Genomic DNA, 19,435 nt, shown 5'->3' on the forward strand with positions numbered 1-19,435 from the left:
ATAGCTAGAAGGATGGAGAAAGTGCTGCCTTCGGTAATATTACAAGATCAAACTGGATTTTTCAAGGGTCGACACTTATCCTCCAATCTTCGACGCCTGTTTAATGTAATATACTCGCCAACAAAGTCAAACACCCCAGAAATATTATTATCATTGGATGCAGAAAAAGCATTTGACATGATTGAATGGAAATACCTTTTCACTATATTAGAGAAATTTGGGTTTGGCCCGAACATGTGTGCATGGTTCAAACTACTGTATACCAATCCAGAAGCTTCAGTTTGTATTAACATTTGTTCAGACTACTTTAAACTAGAACGTGGTACCAGACAAGGATGCCCCTTGTCACCACTGCTATTTGCAATTGCCATTGAACCACTGGCAGGTCACTGTCAAAATGCTGATCAGATAAATGGGATTATCAGAGAAGGACTGGAACAGAAAATTTCTCAATATGCAGATGATATGGTACTGTATATATCAGACCCACAAAATTCTGTGCCTGCAGAGTTAACAGCACTTACAGAATTTCAAAAGATCTCTGGTCTCAGAATTAATCTGAATAAAAGTGTACTCTTTCAAGTGAATTCTCAAGCATATAATATTAGATTAGACACCCTACCTTTTATCACTGCAGATCAGTTTAAATACCTAGGGGTAAACATCACAAGTACACACAAAGCTCTTTATCAACAAAATTTCGCTGTCTGTATGGAAAAAATGAAGAAAGACTTGCATAGATGGTCAACCCTTCATCTCACTCTAGCTGGAAGAATTAACGTTGTTAAGAAGAATATTCTTCCTAAGCTTCTTTTTTTATTTCAAAACATTCCAATATAAATCAATAAATCATTTTTTAAGAAATTAGATTCAACAATAAACTCATTTATTTGGAACTCAAAACACCCACATATCCAAAGAGCGACCCTACAAAGACCTAAGGCAGAAGGTGGCATGGCTCTACCTAACTTTCAGTTTTATTAGTGGGCACCAAACATACAAGCTATAAAAACCTGGACACAAATAGCTGAACATACACAGGCCTGGTCCGCAATAGAAGTAAAATCCTGTAGTACTTCTTTATATTCCCTGCTTTGTGCCTCAGTAAATGCAAGGTATCTGCAATATACTAATAACCCAATTGTGCTTCACTCGCTCAGAATATGGAACCAATATAGAAAGCATTTTAAGATGGAGAGGCTTTTATCTGTGGCACCTCTGCAAGAGAACCACCTCTTTCAACCCTCGCAAACATATGCAGTTTTTAATATTTGGAAGAAATTTGGGATTAAATTGCTCAGAGATCTTTATATAGACAACATCTTTGCATCCTACAAACAATTACATTCCAAATTTAACTTTCCAGCTACACATTTCTTTCACTATCTTCAAATTAGGAACTTTGTTAAACAGAACCTGCCCGATTTTCCTTATCTTGCACCCTCGTCCATGCTGGAAAAAATATTGCTCAATTTCAAGGGCTTAGACACCATCTCTGCAATATATAAAATTATTTTACAGTCCCTCCCTTTCAAAGATCCAAGAGGACAATGGGAAAAACATCTCTTAATCAATTTATCAGAAAGGGAGTGGAAAGTAGCAATGCAGAGACTTCACTCGAGCTCCATATGCACAAAGCATACATTTATTCAACTCAAAATTATATATCGAGCACATCTGTCTCGCCTGAAACTGTCCAAAATGTTTACAGGGCAAGATCCAATGCTGCATTCGAGTTCCAGCCTCACTGGGTCACATGTTTTGGGCCTGCGCCAAATTAACATCATTTTGGACCAAAATCTTTACATGCCTTTCAGACAGCCTTGGTGTCACAATCCCTCCTAACCCATTAACAGCTGTGCTTGGTGTTATTCCAAATGGGTTTAAAGTGGAGAAGGACAAACAAACTGTGATGGCATTCACTACATTTTTGGCACGCAGACTTATTTTGCTAAACTGGAAGAATCCTAACTCTCCTCTTTTAAGTCAGTGGGTAACCGATGTTTTACACTATTTGAAATTGGAAAAGATCAAATATTCAGTTAGAGGATCTGTACAGAATTTTTTTTAAAACCTGGCAGGATATAATCAATAAAATTTTAGAATAAGCTCTTAAAGCACCGAGGAAGCAATTATCTCCGCATTTCTTTCTCTTCTTCATTCATCTCTACTGGCCTATTAAACTCATCAATTTAGGTATGTTTACAAGCCTTAAGTTTTACCCTGTTGGCCATGCTCTCTCTCTCTCTCAGGGGTAGGGGTCGACTTGTTTTTCAATCCTATTTTTTGTAAAAATTGATTGATTCGTATGAATGATTACAATAAAATTCATAAAATTAAAAAAAAAAAAAGAAAATGGAAAGAGGATGGTAATCTTCACTGAGCAGGTCGTACTGTGTGATCAGCAAGAAGAAGACTATTGAGGGAGGCCACCAAGAGACCTATGAGAACAGTGGAGGAGTCACAAGCTACAGTGAATGACTCTGGAGACCACAACTGTTGCTTGGATGCTTCACCAGTCACAGTATTATAGCAGAGTGTCAAAGAGGAAACCGTTATTTAATAAAACACAAAGGACATCTGAGCTAGAGTTGACCACAGAGTACATGGAAAACTCTGAAATCAGCTGGAAGAAGGTGATATGGTCAGATTAGACCAAAATTGTGCTTTTTGGTCACCAGACTAAACACCATGTTTGAACACTGCACATTATCAGAAACTGACTCTCCCCACAGTGAGGCTTGGTGGTGGCATCATCAGGCTGTGTTGGATGCTTCTCTGCAACACTTCCTGGAAAGTTAGTGAGAGTAAAATGAATGCAGCAAAATATGGGGACATCCTGAAGGAAAACCAGATGCACTTTGTAAGGATCTGGTGAATTAGGAGAAGATTTTATTTCCAGTAAGATGACAACCCAAAGTACAATGCTGTGCAGGAATGGCTTAAAAACAACAACGTGAATGTCCTGGACTAGCTGAGTCAGACACCAGATTCTTCATCACTGGACTTTAAGAGATATTCAGTGACTTGGATATTTTCTTGCCTCCATCCTCTGACTTGTGCTTTTCAATTCCCTTTTCGGTGAGTTGCTTGAATTGTTCTTTTGTCTTCATTATGTAGGTTAGGACACCATACTGACTCACCATGGGCTGGACCCTCCAGATAAGGTGCATTTATATTATGATCACCTGAAACCCCATACTGGTGATCTCCATTTACCTAATTCTGTGTATGTGACGATGTGGGTTCAGCTCCAGGATCCCATCTCTATTTTATGAGCTCTTGAACTCAACACCGTCTGTAATGTCACTGGATCAGCTGGATAGTGAGACACGACGAAGCAAGGGGATGGTGCAAAAAGTGCTAAAGTGCTTTTATTAAAAACAGTCAAAACCAAAAAGTGTTCAAAATAAAGTGCAGTACTCAAATGTCCATAAATAAATAATCCATAAAAAAGATAAAATCCCAAATGGTTAAAACAAGGCTAAAACAGCACCAGGCATTGGGGCTACACCAGCCAGACACAGCTCCTTCCCAGCCTCTTCAGCCCATTCAAGCTTTGCTCAGCCAATGAGACTTCAGCCGCCGTGGTCCTCTATCTACCAACCCCGTCTTAGCTGCCTTCACCAGCGTCTGCTAGACCGCTCGGTGTCGGTTGTCCTCCCGTCTTCCTTCTGGCACACGTGGTCATCTCTCAGATTTCTAGGGCGGACACCTCCTCAATCGTTACCCACTCTTCTACAATGGGCAAAGTCAATGGGCACGATCCGTCCCTTGAGCGCCGATCGCTCGCTCTGTCCGGGACCCTCGACCATGCTGACATTACTTTTAGTCATGGCTGGCTCATCCATTGTCTTGAACTACCCACAATGCTCGCTCTCCAGTTTTTTACCATTCTCTTTTGTTTTTCCATTTCTTTTTTCCTTCCGCCTCGCGCTTCTCCTATTTATTAGAGGTGCGTGGCTCAGTTGTGGCGATTAGCAGCTCCCAGCTTCAATCACGGATGCACCTGGGAACCGCTCCAGCCACAATACCACACCTGCTCTTTAAGCCACGAGTGTGAGGCGATCATTTATTTAAAAACTGGCCTTTTTGATCTGAGCTGTGGACCCACCATACCACAGTGTACCAGTGTTGAATTAGGTTTGTCATATTAAAGGGGGTGAATGCTTATGAGATCAATTATTTTACGTATTTTATTTGTAGTTAATTTAGACCAGGGGTCCCCAACCACTGGTCCGCGACCCACTACCGGGCTGCAGCCGTCTGACAGCTGGGCCGCGAGAGAACTGACGGCAACGGAGACTCACTCAGACTTTTTAGAACACTTGGCGGGTGGGGCTTTGCAGCGGCACAGAGAGAAGAGAGAGACCGAGGTAAGAGAGTATTACAACAAAGTATTTTTATGGTCCCGACAGTTTCCCCATATGACACGAGTCTATAGAAGTCTCGTTACTACGAAGTACATTCAGCAGATGCTTTCATTACAACGAAGTGACCTTGAAATGCTTGAATGAATCATCCACAGAGCAGTTAGATCTGTGGTCACAGCTCAGTTGTACGCTTTTACACAACGATCCCCAAACAGAAACATTGTAAAAAATCTCTTTCTTCGAACTTTCCTCGTACTGTCTTTTTTTTTTTTTTTGCTGTTTTTGTTTTCTGTGGTTTTCAGTGATACCTTTTGCTTATTGCTTGTCAACTTTTGAAAAACATCCATTGGAATTTAACTCATTGTCACCCTCCTATAGAAACGGCAGACACGAAAAAAATGATAACAGTGTTAATGTTTGTGATGTGCAATCTGTTGGAATGGCAAATGCAAAGCATATGTCTTTGTTATATGCAAAAAAAGAAGAAAAATCTCGGGTTGCAAACGTATGCGAACTGCTTAATAACTTAATAATAATAGAAATGTTATGTAAATTGTGTATAAAACTGCCCCCCCCCCCCCCCCCCAAGAACGGTCCGTGGAAAAATTTGCATCTAATAAAGTGGTCCTTGCTGTCAAAAAGGTTGGGGACCACTGATTTAGACCACCGTGCAGAGGTCAATTCTCACTTTGACATTAAAGTGTCTTTTTCTGCTGATCAGTGTCAGAAAAGCCAAATTAATTCCACTGTCCTTCAATTTTGTTTAACAATAGAATGTGAAAGCTTCGTAAAGGGCTGAATACTTTTTACAGGGACCAAGTTGCAAATCACCTTCCCTTATCCCCCCTTTACATTCACTTGTAAAGATCACAGATATCTCTCCATTTTCCACCTTCATACTTGTGGCCAGTTCCATACACTCTCCCCTCCTGCACGTGGTTTCTCAAGGCTTCTCACTCCTGCCAGCTCCTTGACCTCTCTCAAGCATGCAGGGTCCCCCAGCTCCTTCCATTTTCCTGGGGGTCTGATAATCATGGCCATGCCACAGGAAGTCTAAGTCCCGGAAAGTGCTACCAGAAAAGCTATGGAAGAGAGACTACAGTATTTGTCACTCCACGTTGCAGACCCAATCCTATCTGTAAGGGCTTTGTCTGCCATTATGCCGTGTTGGCCTCTGCGGGTAGCAGGCCCCACCTGGATTTATGAGAGCTTTGGTCTGTTGGCTGCTATGCTATCTTTTTATTATTGGTAGTGCCATTTTACATTTTTCAAACATGTTTTTGAAAAAGCTATACATCTACTGAATATTCATTAGCTGTATATATCACAAAAGATGGAAGAGCTCTGAAAACAGATGGATGTAGTAATTAGCCAGACTGTAATTGAAGGCAACATTATGCTAATTATTTAGCGCTTGAAAAGGAGACATATGGAGTACAAAACAAAAATGAAATACAGAATGAGACTGTTAAAGGTGTAAAAGGAAGCACAACATATTAGGACTCTTTTTAGAGCCCAAAGAGCCAATTTCACATACAAAGAACTCATCATAAAATGGTTTTGTCAAGCAATGGCACTACGAAAAAAAATCACACAACCCAGTAAAGTTTCGTTGTGGAGCTGGGATTCTTAAGAGGGTCTGTATTCAGTCAACTACTGGTCTTTGCAGGATAAGTTTGGTACTTTTCAAATCAAAGTTATTTTGGCATGGTATGAAATATATTCATTTGCCACATAAAATTGTGTTCTAAAAGTGAAATACGCACATTGCCTGCTCTCACAGTTTACAATGAAGCTGAAGGGTACAAGGGTCAAAAGATGAAACAAAAGGTGCTTAAACTTACCAAACATGTCCATATTTCAAGGAAAGAATGTTATCAGTTATTAATCCACATGCTGAGATTGCACATATATTGTAAAACAGTGTATTCATTGTGATGGGCAGCCAGGTCCCATGCCCGGCCGGGACACCCTAGCTGCATATGTTCTGGGGGAGCAACCACGGGCAGCTCAATACCTCCCCCGGGACACTTGGTGGCAGCCTCCCTGGGGTGACCACTAGGGGGTGCTGCTTGGATTCCACAGCCCAGCTGGACAAATCTTCAGCCCCACCCGGAAATGCAATTGGGACCAGGTGGTCAAACACCTGGAACACTTTTGGGTGGGCTATAAAAGGGGCCAGCCACCACCACTCAATGGCCAGAATCAGGAAGAAGAGGGTGAGGAGTGGTGGTGCAAAATGGGAGTGTTGTGGTGCTTTGAAAGTGCTTGTTGGGACTGTGTATTGCCTGTGGGGTTCACGGGGAAGACATGACCCACAGGTGAAGAAAATAAAAGTCTCTGTGTTTTTTACACGTGCCTCTGTGTCAGTCTGTGCTGGATCGGGCGCCATATAGCGTCTAATTCACATCATGTTGTTTTACAAAGGAATAAAAAAAAAGTAAACTATTTGTGATATTTGGCCATTATTAAAGGAAACTGACCCTGCACCTCATCTCACTGATTAACAACCCATCACACACACACACACACACACACACACACGCACAATGCCATTCACACTAACCTGAAATTTGAATCACCACTTCAAACTATCTTAATGGCTTTGTAAATGTGTTAGAGAGAACACTACACTAAGACGAAGAAAGACGTAAAAACTCCACACGGACAACGACCAGGCACATGATTCACACCCCTGATGCTAGAAGCATGATGATTGTTCTACGTTGTCTCCATACATGTTACTCATCTCTACAATGTTCAGTTTCCAAGTAAACGACATTTCCATTGTTAATTTGTCACCATTGTTGTCACTTTAAATAGGTTTGGAGCTGAAATTGGCTTCAGTAATGAGCGATCAAGATCACAATTTCTTTTCTTCTTCGACTGCAAGTAGTCGTCCACAGAGAAATGAGTGCTACAAACTCACAGGGCCATCTTCAGTAGGCCTTCCAGTAGAGTGTTCACATCCAACCTATGCACTATAAGCCATAACATTTAAGGTATCGTGAGTACCACAAGAAAGTCAATGGAAATTGCAAATGCTTTGTTTCATACGTTTTTGTTTATATCCTGGATTTGCACATTTTCAAATCATTTTCTCAAAAGACCTACAAACATCTCCAGACAACTTCTTGATTTAAGTCTAAACTCTACCTGTGGCAGCAACTGTGAGCAGACAAGCAAATGTGAAACATACAGTATTCAAACCACAAGAAAAGTAGGTACAAGAATCTGTGAAAAAATAATTGTTTCTAGTTTCTTTTCAGTATCACAAGGGTGCCCCATCCATATTACTAATCGAGAATAGGCCGGATATGGACGCAGGGACACGGCGATGGGACCATGAGACGTACTGCGCAGGGGCGCATCTCATAAACCATAAGCGAAGTCGTATCCACCGTGAACGAAGGAGTCACGGCCCAGGAACGAAAGAGCTCAACTAACGTGAATGAGAAATGAAGCAACAACGTGCCCATAGCTACCACTAACGACACAACCACACAAAAAAGAGGATTCTGCGCTGCACCCCAGAGTCAAACGTGAGAGGCTACGGAGGCCCCACAGGTCCACAAAGATAGTACGAAAGGCGCAGGCGTAACCGCCATATTGTGAGTGGCACTACTGCGGAGTGAAGGCGCAGGCATCATCGCCATATTGTGAGTTAGGAATAATGTGCTGCTTGGGATTGTACAAACCGCTGAACGCTTTACACCAAATTCAAACACAATACTGCTCAACAATACAAACACGAGCCCACCTGGATAAGATCAATGAACGCAGGCGCCTACAACGCGTGTCTGAAACTGCGGAAGCAAAGCAGGCATGGGTTCAAAACGAACGACCTCGACTGACGGATATACAAACATGAACCCGCCTGGATAAAATCAATGAACGCAGGCGCCTACAACGCGCGTCTGAAATGCTGCGGGCAAAGCGGGCACGGCTCCAAAACGAACGAGCTCGACTAATGTATTTCAGGATACCCAACGCCGGGGGTAGGCGAGCAGGGGGCGGAGCCCCCTTGTAAATGCAGAAGGCATGTTTTCTTAACTCAAAACCTTTACTGCTTCAAAGTGGATGTATTTAGTAAGTTGTAAGGATTTTCCACTCACCTATGGACCCCACTGCAAGAACAGACAAGGATTTTTTTTTTTCATGTATAAAAAATGCATCCCTTTAGAACACAACTTAACGTGGCAAATTACCATATAGCATGACTGTGAAGAAATAACTTCAACTTGAAAAACATCAAACTTTTCTTTTAAATATTTCTCCTTTTTTACAGAGGGCCCTGGACCTCGACTATGTGGAAAGCTGCCTGGAAAAGGACGGCAGGCACCCATCTCAGCAGGTACTGTGCATGTGTTAATGGAAATGCAGCTGCAGCCCACCTACTGTTAAACAGGCCCCTGTGAGCACCTCATGAGGGGTGATGGGCATTTCAACTCAATTTACTGAATTTACTGAATGATATCTGTCAAACTACCCATTTACGTGAATCGATTCTTTGATCATTTCATTCATAGTTAGCAAGAGCTTATACTGTAGTTTCATGGTCACTCACCGATTGCATCATAAATATATAATTTAATCTGTACATTCATTTCATACATATGCATGTATGTATATAACTATATAATTATTAATATTACTTAATTTAAATGTAATTTTAAATTTTAAAATGACATTTTAAATGTAATTTTCACTAAATTTAAGATTATATATCGTTACATATATAATATGCTACCTTGGCTCTCCGTTTGTCTGTCTAGGATTTTAAATCACCTGTAGCTCGCAAACCGTTTCACCTATAGACCTGAAATTTGGTACACATATACTACGTGACATCTACAATCCACTTTAGGGGTGATGATTGACCTCCAAGGTTATTCCTCTTTTTATTTTGATTTTATCTTATTGTAGAATCAACTCTCGTCAGCGTGCAACAGGGCGGCCATGCGGCGCATGCGGACGGGCACGATTCTCACCACTACCACCTTCGCTGTCACTTCCCCTACCTCTTCATATCTTAAATCATTCTTGAGGCAGATTGAAGACTTTAGTGCAACTTAAGTGAAAAATTAACGAAAACGTACCGTACTAAGTAATTACAACACAAAATCTGAGTTAATCAGTTTTAACGTGAAAAGATGCTGATAAAAGAAGATAAAAAGCTGGCAGCTAAGGTAGAGAAAAGAAGAGCTGCTCAGGAAGCAGCAAGCGCATCAGCCTCTGAGCAAATGAATGCTAAACATACAGAGAAATAGGATGAAAATTATAAATGCTCAAGCCAAGTGTATTAACTGAACGTAATTGTGCAGTGCGCTGTTACTGGTAAATATATAATTCATTATATATTAAAAATGATAACTCATATGTCATTGCCCTGTTTCTGTACACAAAACATGAGAATACATTTAAGATGCACAATTAGAATAAGATGTTACATTATAGAATCACAAAGTGAATGAGAATTATGAAGTTCGTAATGATTCATTCAAATGAAAGAGAATCGTTAGACAGATTCTTGGGTAGTGACTGATTCATGAATTAAATGAGTTGAGCCTACATCCATCAGCAGACATTTATATAATAAAGAGTCATTCAAAAAGAACGAATTGTTCATGATTTGCACATAACTGATCATGAGGGGTGAAATCCAGCACACCACACATAGAGGAAGATGCCAGTACATGAAATATTCTTCTTTTTTTGTTCTGTTTAGCACTTTTCATGGCAAACACCTCCCAAATTTCAAACATCTCTCTGCTGGGCCCCACTGGGTCTGACTATTTCAGGTAATTTTCCTGTATGCAGTGCTGCCACCTGGTGGCTCAGAGCAGCATTGTTGTTTCCACGTTGAGGATGTGCCTAAAGGATCAGAATGTTTGCCTGTTTTCTGTTACTACAAACACCTTGGGTAACACATTCATCCATCTTTGCCAACACTTATTTGCCTTCCTCAGATTTACATTTTCAAATTTAAAAGCGGCGTTGCTGCTAAATAAATGAATGTAAATGGGAAGACACAGCGGCTTCACAGCAAAAGGGACTAGCATTCAGCCTCCATGCACGTCACTGACTCTGAAAAGTTTTCATGTTCTCGCTGGCAATCCATCCAAGGTTGGTTACCAGTCCTCGATCCTGGGGATAGGTCTTCCATGATTCTAAATTTGATTAATTGGATGAGACAATGGATGGATTGATGTTTTACAAAGAAATGTGCTATAAAAACACACAAATACATATACTGTATACTTACATGAGCCAAACCTCTATGGCCATGACCATGTGAAGTATAAGACACTGAGTGTCTCGTAACAACAGCACATGTCAAGGTCAAGGATATATTAGACAATAAGCTGACATTAGGTACTAATAGACGAAGTGTAGAATGCAGAAGATATGAGCAGGTGTATAGACCCAAGTGACTTTAATAAGGGCCAAATCGATATGGCCACATGACTACGTCAGAGCATTTCCAAAACAGTAAAGCTTGTGGGGTGCTCATGGTCCACTGTGGGGAGTTCCTACCAACAATGGTCCAACAATGAAAAACCACAAACCTGCAACAACTGTCAAACGAGCAGCCAAGACTTACTGATCTACAAAGGCGATCATGTCTGGTACAAACCATCAGAAAAGTTACTGTGGCACAAGTCACAGATCATTTTTAATGATGGAGTAATGTGTATTAAACCCTGCTGCGTATTAGACTACATAGCTGCAGGCCAGTCAAAACCCATGCCTCCATCAAAAGTGCCAACAATGAGCATGCAAGCATCAGAACTGCACCTTAGATTAATGGATGAAAGTTGCCTCATCCAATGAATCCCGTTTTCTGTGACTTGAGGTGGTCAGCCAGGTATATGTGTGTTATTTAGCTGGGGAAGAACAGGCACCAGGATGTACTGTTAGAAGAAGACAAGCTGTAGTAAGGAGTATGATGCTTTGGGTAATGTTATGGTGGTACACCCTTGAGCCGAGAATTACGTGGACATTAATTAAATAGGTAAAACCTACCTAAACATCATTGGAGACCAATTATGTCAACAGTATCAGTGTCTGACACCACCTTCCTCAATGGAAGTGGCATCTTTCAGCAGGATATTGCACCCTGCCACACTTTGAGTGGTACTCAGGAATGGTTGAGGAACATGATAAAGACTTCATGGTGTTGCCCTACTCTCCAAATTCCCCAGATCTCAAACCAATTGCCCATCTATGAAATGTGTTAGAGCAACAGGTTTGATCCACAGTGGAGTTAGATGATCTGCTACTAACATCCTGGTGCCACATACCAAAGGGACACCATCAGAGGTCTTGTAAAGCCCATGAATGGCAGGTTGGCGCTGTTTTGGTGGCACATAAAGAAACATTAGCATTTTAGGCAGGTGGTCATAATGTTCTGGCTTATCAGTGTTTATATTTATATATGTTTATAATTAATGTATCATTCTTTCCTGTTACATTTCTACATTAGCCCTCTAAGATGTTCTGTACCATCAATTACGACACATTAATTTGCAGTTTTATAAATGGCACATTACTCTCTTTGTGATTGTCAAAATTTTCTTTACACATCCCTTTAATGGGAAAATGTTCAGAAAATGAGTAAGTGGGTTACGAAAATGTACATATACAGATATATTGTGTGATTTGCAGCCAAGAAGCAGTCGGGAGCAGGGCAAAATGTTTAGTCATAATGGAAATAAAAGAAAGAAAACCAAAATATGTGAGCAAGGCCCAACAGGAAAGATGCCGATTCAAAATTAGCAACAGAGCTTTCGGCTCTTTCTTGTTTCTTGGCTTTGTGGATCTTAACAGACATGAGTTCTGGTTGGAAATCAGACATCACCTTCCTGGGTCACCACTTTATTTGGTGGAGTGACAGGAAGGAACGGGGCTTGCTACAAATGTTATGACAAGGCAGGAGTGCCCTTACTTTCTGTCTTCTCCGAGTTGTCACTGTTAGTGACAAGTGTCCCCTCTTGCTACAGAGTGGTAGAGCTTTCCTCAGTCGAGCTTGTCAGGTGACTCCCGAATATACATGCATGACAATGGGTGGCAAATAACAGTTTAAAGCAATGTATGCAATGCCCATATGCCCCCTCAGAGCCAATATGAGGGGCTTAACTTTATATACACTGCCTGGCCAAAAAAAAAGTCGCCACCAAAAAAAAAGGTCACACACTCTAATATTTTGTTGGACCGCCTTTAGCTTTGATTACGGCATGCATTCGCTGTGGCATTGTTTCGATAAGCTTCTGCAATGTTGCAAGATTTAGTTCCATCCAGTGTTGCATTAATTTTTCACCAAGATCTTGCATTGATGATGGTAGAGTCTGACCTCTGCGCAAAGCCTTCTCCAGCACATCCCAAAGATTCTCAACTCTGGAACAGGGTAAATCTGGACTCATCAGACCACAAGACCTTCTTCCATTGCTCCAGAGTCCAATCTTTATGCTCCCTAGCAAATTGAAGCCTTTTTTTTCCGGTTTGCCTCACTGATTAGTGGTTTTCTTACAGCTACACAGCTGTTCAGTCCCAATCCCTTGAGTTCCCTTCGCATTGTGCGTGTGGAAATGCTCTTACTTTCACTATTAAACATAGACCTGAGTTCTACTGTTGTTTTTCTTCAATTTGATTTCACCAAACGTTTAAGTGATCGCCAATCACGATCATTCAGGATTTTTTTCCGGCCACATTTCTTCCTCGAAGACGATGGGTCCCCACTATCTTTCCAGTTTTTAATAATGCGTTGGACAGTTCTTAACCCAATTTTAGTAGTTTCTGCAATCTCCTTAGATGTTTTCTCTGCTTGATGCATGCCAATGATTTGACCCTTCTCAAACAGACTAACATCTTTTCCACGACCACAAGATGTGTCTTTCGACATGGTTGTTTAAGAAATGAGAAGCAACTCATTGCACCAGTTGGGGTTAAATAACTTGTTGCCAGCTGAAAGATAATCGCCCATACAGTAATTATCCAATAGGACGCTCGTACCTATTTGCTTAGTTAAATCCAGGTGGCGACTTTTTTTTGGCCAGGCAGTGTATAAAGTATGCATTGCTATCACCCCACAGGGATCCATGCTTCCTTTTAGAGGAAGAGGTTTAGTTTCTGCATGAGAAAGCTTCTATGTAGATTCTGATTATTCCTTAGTGTTCTTCTGTGGACAACACTTCCTTTATACACTTGCATCCCAATGGCAAGGACTTAGATGACCTATTGAATATAAATAATCCAGCTGTAGGTTCATTCCAGACTTGTGCTTGTGGTGGACTCCACTCTATCCCACACAGCCCAGCAAAACGTGAGTTGGAAAACATCTGGCCCTGCAACCCTGACCTGGAAAGTGCGTTAGGAAATACAAAGGAAAAAAACAAAGAAATGGATGATCATCATAACTTCTAAGGGTTGGCTGCTCCAAAGGACCGCATAGGAGGTCAAAATGAACACCACATCTGGCTTCGATATGTAGATATGTAATGCCAGCTCTAAATTACAGCTTGACCAGATCTCAAGCAACAAACATCCTTCTTTAAGGTTCACTTCCTCTCATGTCCTTGTCATCCATTAGGGTCTTGGCTGGGCGATGCCCCCACAGCATACAGATTCTCGTGCAATGGTCATCATCAGCCAGGGATGTGAGATCATTAGAGTGAAACTGGAAAAGTTCTGTGAAATGGTGGATACCGAGACACTGGAAAATCTAAGAGCGGGAAGTCAACCTTACCCCAGGTACTATAACAGCTGATAGATTAAAGGGTACATCAGGTGAATTTGCAAGTAACCATTTATGAGTGGGGGGGGGTGGGGTGGGGGATATATGCACAATTACACAGTACTTTGTACACAACAAAGTGTATCTAGTCCATGGTTGACCTCCATTCATTATCTGAGGTCCCATTTCCAACATTAGTCATATGGGGATGCACTTTTTGAGATAAATTTGTAAAATCCAAGAAATTCCCACCGTATCTTCATCATCACCAGATAGTCACTTCTGAGAGACAATAATCAGTGTAGTTGTTCAAAGATGCAGACACATTCTCAGTGTAACACTTGGAAAACAACAACTTTCCTGAATTAAATGCAGCATTCTTTACAATAAACTTAGGTACTGCTATGCCCCCTCTGCTTGACGTCTTTGCAAACCTGTCTCTTTTATAGATGTAGACTTTATATGTTCAATGGAATGAAGTGACAATTGTATCTAGTTTTTTTTTTTTTTTTAGAAAAGGATTTATTAATGTACATATGGATATTTCTAAAATGATACAGAAGTACTGTAAAAATACTAGGGAAACACGCAGACCTCTGGTCACATGTACTTCTCTATTTTTGTCATTCTTGTGTTCTGTATCCCACATTTGATGCAAATCAGGCAGCTCTGCTCTTCTTCCTATTTTTGTGCTCTTTGTCACTTCATAGGCCGCTGTAATTTGCTTGACTCTCAACAGGTGTCGCTGGTCTTTTTTTTCTTTCTGTCACTTTGTTTGCCCATCACTTTGATGTAAGAAACTCAAGAGCACAGATCACTTTGCCACTACCTCAAATTTTTTTTTGACTTACCAGACCATGTCAGGTCATTAGCTTTTGATCAACACCAAGATCAAAGTTCTAGGCCCAGTAGTTCCCAAGTAATCCAATGACAGACTGAAAGTACTTAGCATTTTATTTATACATAAATTTTTTCCATCAGAATTACAAAACTGAAGAGAATAAATAAAATTTATATTATTTGTAACTATAGCAATTGGATATTTGAACTGTTCTGAGAGAACCTAATGAAAGTGGTCTGGTTTAATTGGAAATGCTAGACTGTTCACAGATTCATGTTAATTCTAAACCCCGAAACCTTATAGAATTCCTCCATCAGATTCTATTTATGCAGCAGTATGTTTCCATGCGCCTTAATAACCCGGTTATTCATGAAACCTGGTTTCTAAATTGTCATGTAAACCCTTATTCCATTTAAGAAAAATTAGGTTAACACATAAGTTTACAAACAACCCAGTTATGTCGCCATATGTATATGTTTGCTGCACTCTGCTCACCTGCTTAGCTGAGCACACGCTTTCAGCAGTTACATGTAAAAATGTCCACAAGATAAATTTCCTGAGGCAAATGCTCATGTGATCACTTTATACCTTCCCTCTTGTTGAAATAATCTCCCTCAATATTTCAGAAATTGCTACATTTATATTGATGCTGAACTGAACAAACCGAGCTAATTTCAGTAGCACAATCCTGGGAGCAGAAGAGAATGGCTTTAAAAGTAATGAGCATTAACTAATCTGTTTACTTTGTAAAGAAATGTGTAATCTAATGCAATACTTATTTTACTTTAGTAAAACCTGCATTATCATCATCTTGTGAGGCAAGAAAACACACATACCGGGGTCCTTTGCAAGGCTCAATCACACAGCCAAGCAGAAAACCATGAATGTGTGCAATCCAGGAACAGAAATATATTAATAGTGTCAGTTTAGTTTTCTACCAGCTATCTGCTATAGATATGATGAAACAGTGTAATCGAGTGATGCAGTGGCCAGTGCCCATACCACTCAGGCCAGAGATGTAAAAAGGAAATGGATGTTATTTAATTCACAGTACATTAATGACAAAATGTGTTTATAAAGCACATGAAAATTAACTAAGGCTTCATGCTTGTTTTCAGATTCACTGAGGATGAGGACATTTAAGTTTTTTTTTTTTGTTTTTTTTTAAAAATACACTTTAATGATGTCAGAGTTCTTTGTCAAAGGAGTATTCTAGAAGATTAATGGTGCATGTAAACATGGATTTTTACTAAATCAGGTTTCTGGGTTACTCACCTTATCCTGGTTATGTGTATGCATGTAAACGCGCTGAATGATGAACATACATCAGTAATGTTCAGAACCACGTAATCAACATAGAGAGACCATTTTTGTTTAAATGCTTGCCTTACAATACCCTTAATCTCTGGGTTTTTGCGGGGATGGAAATCTAGGGGTTCAGTAGCAACTGTGAAGAGAACTGGTGATAAAGAATCGATTCTAATTTTCTGTTCTAAAGTAAAATAGAATTTAAATTATTTCTACAAACAATGAATTCTGGGTCAGAATACAAGAATTAAATATATAAATATGTTAGGTCCAGACAAAAAATAGCATAGCACAGTGAGCATATATTCCCATTCAGCTCAATCAAAAGCTTTTTCAATCCTAAAAGATATCAGGGATACATAGTGAACTACTGTAAATAAAGTTGTGAAAGCATGTGTTTCTTGACCCACATTTTTAAAATTTCAGCTTGCGACATTTAATAAGTGAAGAATATTACATACTTTTTGCTTTGCGCCCTCCCCCACCATAACCTACTGTCTATGGGGGAGGAGTAAAAGCTTTATATTCATCAAAAATTTCGATCTCCAATTTTTAATGGATCTCAGAGTTTTAGGGTACCAAGACCGAAAACATCAATATATCGATGATAGGGATGTGTCTGTGTCTCACAGTTTCTTGAGGACGGTCTAGAGGTAAAATGGCTTGACAGAAAAATATCAAATTCGAAATTTAAGCCCGTTATGTGATTAGTTATGTGGCCTACAGGGGTGCTGCCGAAATATTCCAACATCAGACATCTTTTGCAACAATAACAAATTCAAAAATAATTCAAAATATATGGAAATAATAATACCACTGTTATAATAACAATATCCAACCCTTTTTCTAAGTTAAGTGTTTTGCCTGTGCTATGATCGTTTTTTTCATAATAAATTTATACATCACTGACGAGATCGCCAGATGAGTATGAATCACGAGAACAGGCTTGTTCCATCCGTGATGCATGAACAAGTCAGGGCCAATCAACGTGCGTCACAATAGACGAAATTTGTGTTTTCTGATTGTTGTTTGTACTCGTATATTAATCGTTGTGTCTGTGTTATTTATTTAAGGTTGATCCCCCTCCATATGGTGTTGTGATGAAAATAGTTTTTATAAGTTGTTGATCTTATCCTCCTAAAAATTGACAAGCTTTTACAGAACTTTAATTTGCACACTAGGACTAAAAATGAAGAGGATCCACCACAAGTGAGTGGCAGGTGTGTGAAGAAGCAGAAGTGCATTTAAACGTAAAAAGAATGTAATTTGTTCAATTCAAAGTAATTTATAACGTACAAAAACATCAACAAATATTTAATTTGAAACGGTCAGTGTAATAGTCAACTAATTCAGAAAATTGGCCTTTTTTTAAACACTTATGGTGCACCTCAAAGAAGAACTGATTAAAAACTATTCTGAACATTTGTTATAATTTCTGTTTAACTTTTTATAACTAATTGCACAAAGCCACCAACTGTGCACTGCAACTGTCAGGTATGTATTATCAAACTATAAACTATACTATGATTTAACTTGGGGTGCCGTGGAAAAATCTTGAAACATCAAGTGCGCTGTGAAAAGAAAATGTTTAGGAACCACTGTGTTAACAGAAATAACAGTAAAGTAATAAAGAAGGATAGGTAAATAAAAAAAAAAGAATGCACAAGTAAAATTGAAATAGAAAAAACAGGTATAACAACTACAACCTAGTAAATTATTAAAATTCAGGAGATCAAAGACATTGTTTTACAAGCTGAACATACAGAACCTTAAAGGTTTTTGATGACCTTACTGTCAACTGGACAAGGGGCTTGGCCAACGTCAAACGTATCAGAGCTGCTGCAATAGGTACATCATAGCCTGTGTTTGTTTTGTCTTTATCCAGATTTCGATGTAGCAAGCCATATTGTGTTACTCTTTTAAGTTTTTGGGGGTAGGGGACATATTGTGCTCTGTGATGTAGGTACACCCAACAAAACATTTCAAATAACCCAGCAACAACAAAATTACTGCTGCCGGAATGCAGAACTCTCAAGTATGACCAAGGTGATTAAACAAGAATGAGCATTTGAAGGTAGTGGCTCCAAAAGTAAACTGTTTCAACCTTTTGTCTGTCTTGCAGTGATGATAAACTGTGTCAGGTGTTTCTGGAGCAAAACCGATGGAAGGTCTTTAAAGGAGACTTACTAACTGCTGTGAAGAGAGTGGGATGTGGTGGTCGTTTGCCCCAGATAAACCTAAACAGTGGCCTGACCAGCCGGAGAGGTGAGAGGAACAACGCATGGGACATCAATCATCGGGGAGTATTGTACCTTACACAGAGTGGCCAAAACAAGGAACAGGTAAACACATCCCAATGGTGAGAGTCCCACATTTTAAGATTAAACAGATGCTTTACTTTTACTTTCAAAGTGCAGAAAAAATGTAACAAGGAGACAATCGACCTCACAGTAAACTTTAAATGCAAAAGATAACTAATCAAGGATCCTGTAGTGTGCTCGCCATGTATTCTAGATTTCATCTCAGATTTGTGTAATGCTTACTAGAATTAACATTAAGCCTAACCAATAGCTAGGAATGCGACTGTTGCGTGTATTTTTATGAAATTATTTAATTTGTTGCAATGGATTAATGGTTCTCCAGGGTGTCAGTGGTTGTTAGGTTCCTGTTTTCTAAAACCTGGTCAAAATTAGCCATTTTTAGGCAAACATTTACAGAAATTTCTTTAAAGCCAACCAGAACATTTTCATTTTAAAAGAGAACCTCTTGATAATTCTGAACATTAAAGATTTGCACCTTTATCATGTTCTTTCTCATACTCAGATCTGGGCTGTCTCCTCAAGTTGTGACTCAACTGCATCTTCCACAGAGAAAGATGAAGAAACCGAGGCATTTTCTAGAAAGGAAACAATTCGGCTGATACACAGTATTGCACTCCCAAAGCTTTATGGACACACCAGGATTTACTAAAAACCAACCAGTATCACAGCTTTCCTCAGGCTAACCAAGTTTTGTGAAACATTTGTGTACATTGTTAAATACATACAGCACATGCAATCATCATTCTACCTGTAATATTCATATGGACAAAAAATAAACTGCATTTTTTTGGCTGTTTAGACTGAAGTAAACTGATGATTGTAGTTTTAAATATTTTTATAAAACCTACTAAAAATGAAA

At 39.7% G+C, this 19,435-nt stretch overlaps 1 protein-coding gene across 3 annotated transcripts in view; it reads left to right on the forward strand.

Annotated features, from left to right (window-relative positions):
- LOC114663559 (cyclic nucleotide-binding domain-containing protein 2-like) overlaps positions 1-19,435 on the forward strand; it is a 50,139-nt gene extending 30,704 nt beyond the window's left edge. For 2 of the 3 annotated variants that reach the window (XM_051935947.1, XM_028817372.2), the window contains exons 12-15: positions 8,662-8,727; positions 13,963-14,123; positions 18,378-18,597; positions 19,079-19,435. In XM_051935947.1, coding sequence (XP_051791907.1) covers positions 8,662-8,727; positions 13,963-14,123; positions 18,378-18,597; positions 19,079-19,225 — 594 coding nt within the window. In that variant the 3' untranslated portion in view covers positions 19,226-19,435. The remainder of the gene's footprint in view (positions 1-8,661; positions 8,728-13,962; positions 14,124-18,377; positions 18,598-19,078) is intronic. The other variant, XM_051935948.1, reaches the window with a different exon arrangement.

Source organism: Erpetoichthys calabaricus, chromosome 13, assembly GCF_900747795.2.
Source record: "Erpetoichthys calabaricus chromosome 13, fErpCal1.3, whole genome shotgun sequence".
Lineage (NCBI taxonomy): Eukaryota > Metazoa > Chordata > Cladistia > Polypteriformes > Polypteridae > Erpetoichthys > Erpetoichthys calabaricus.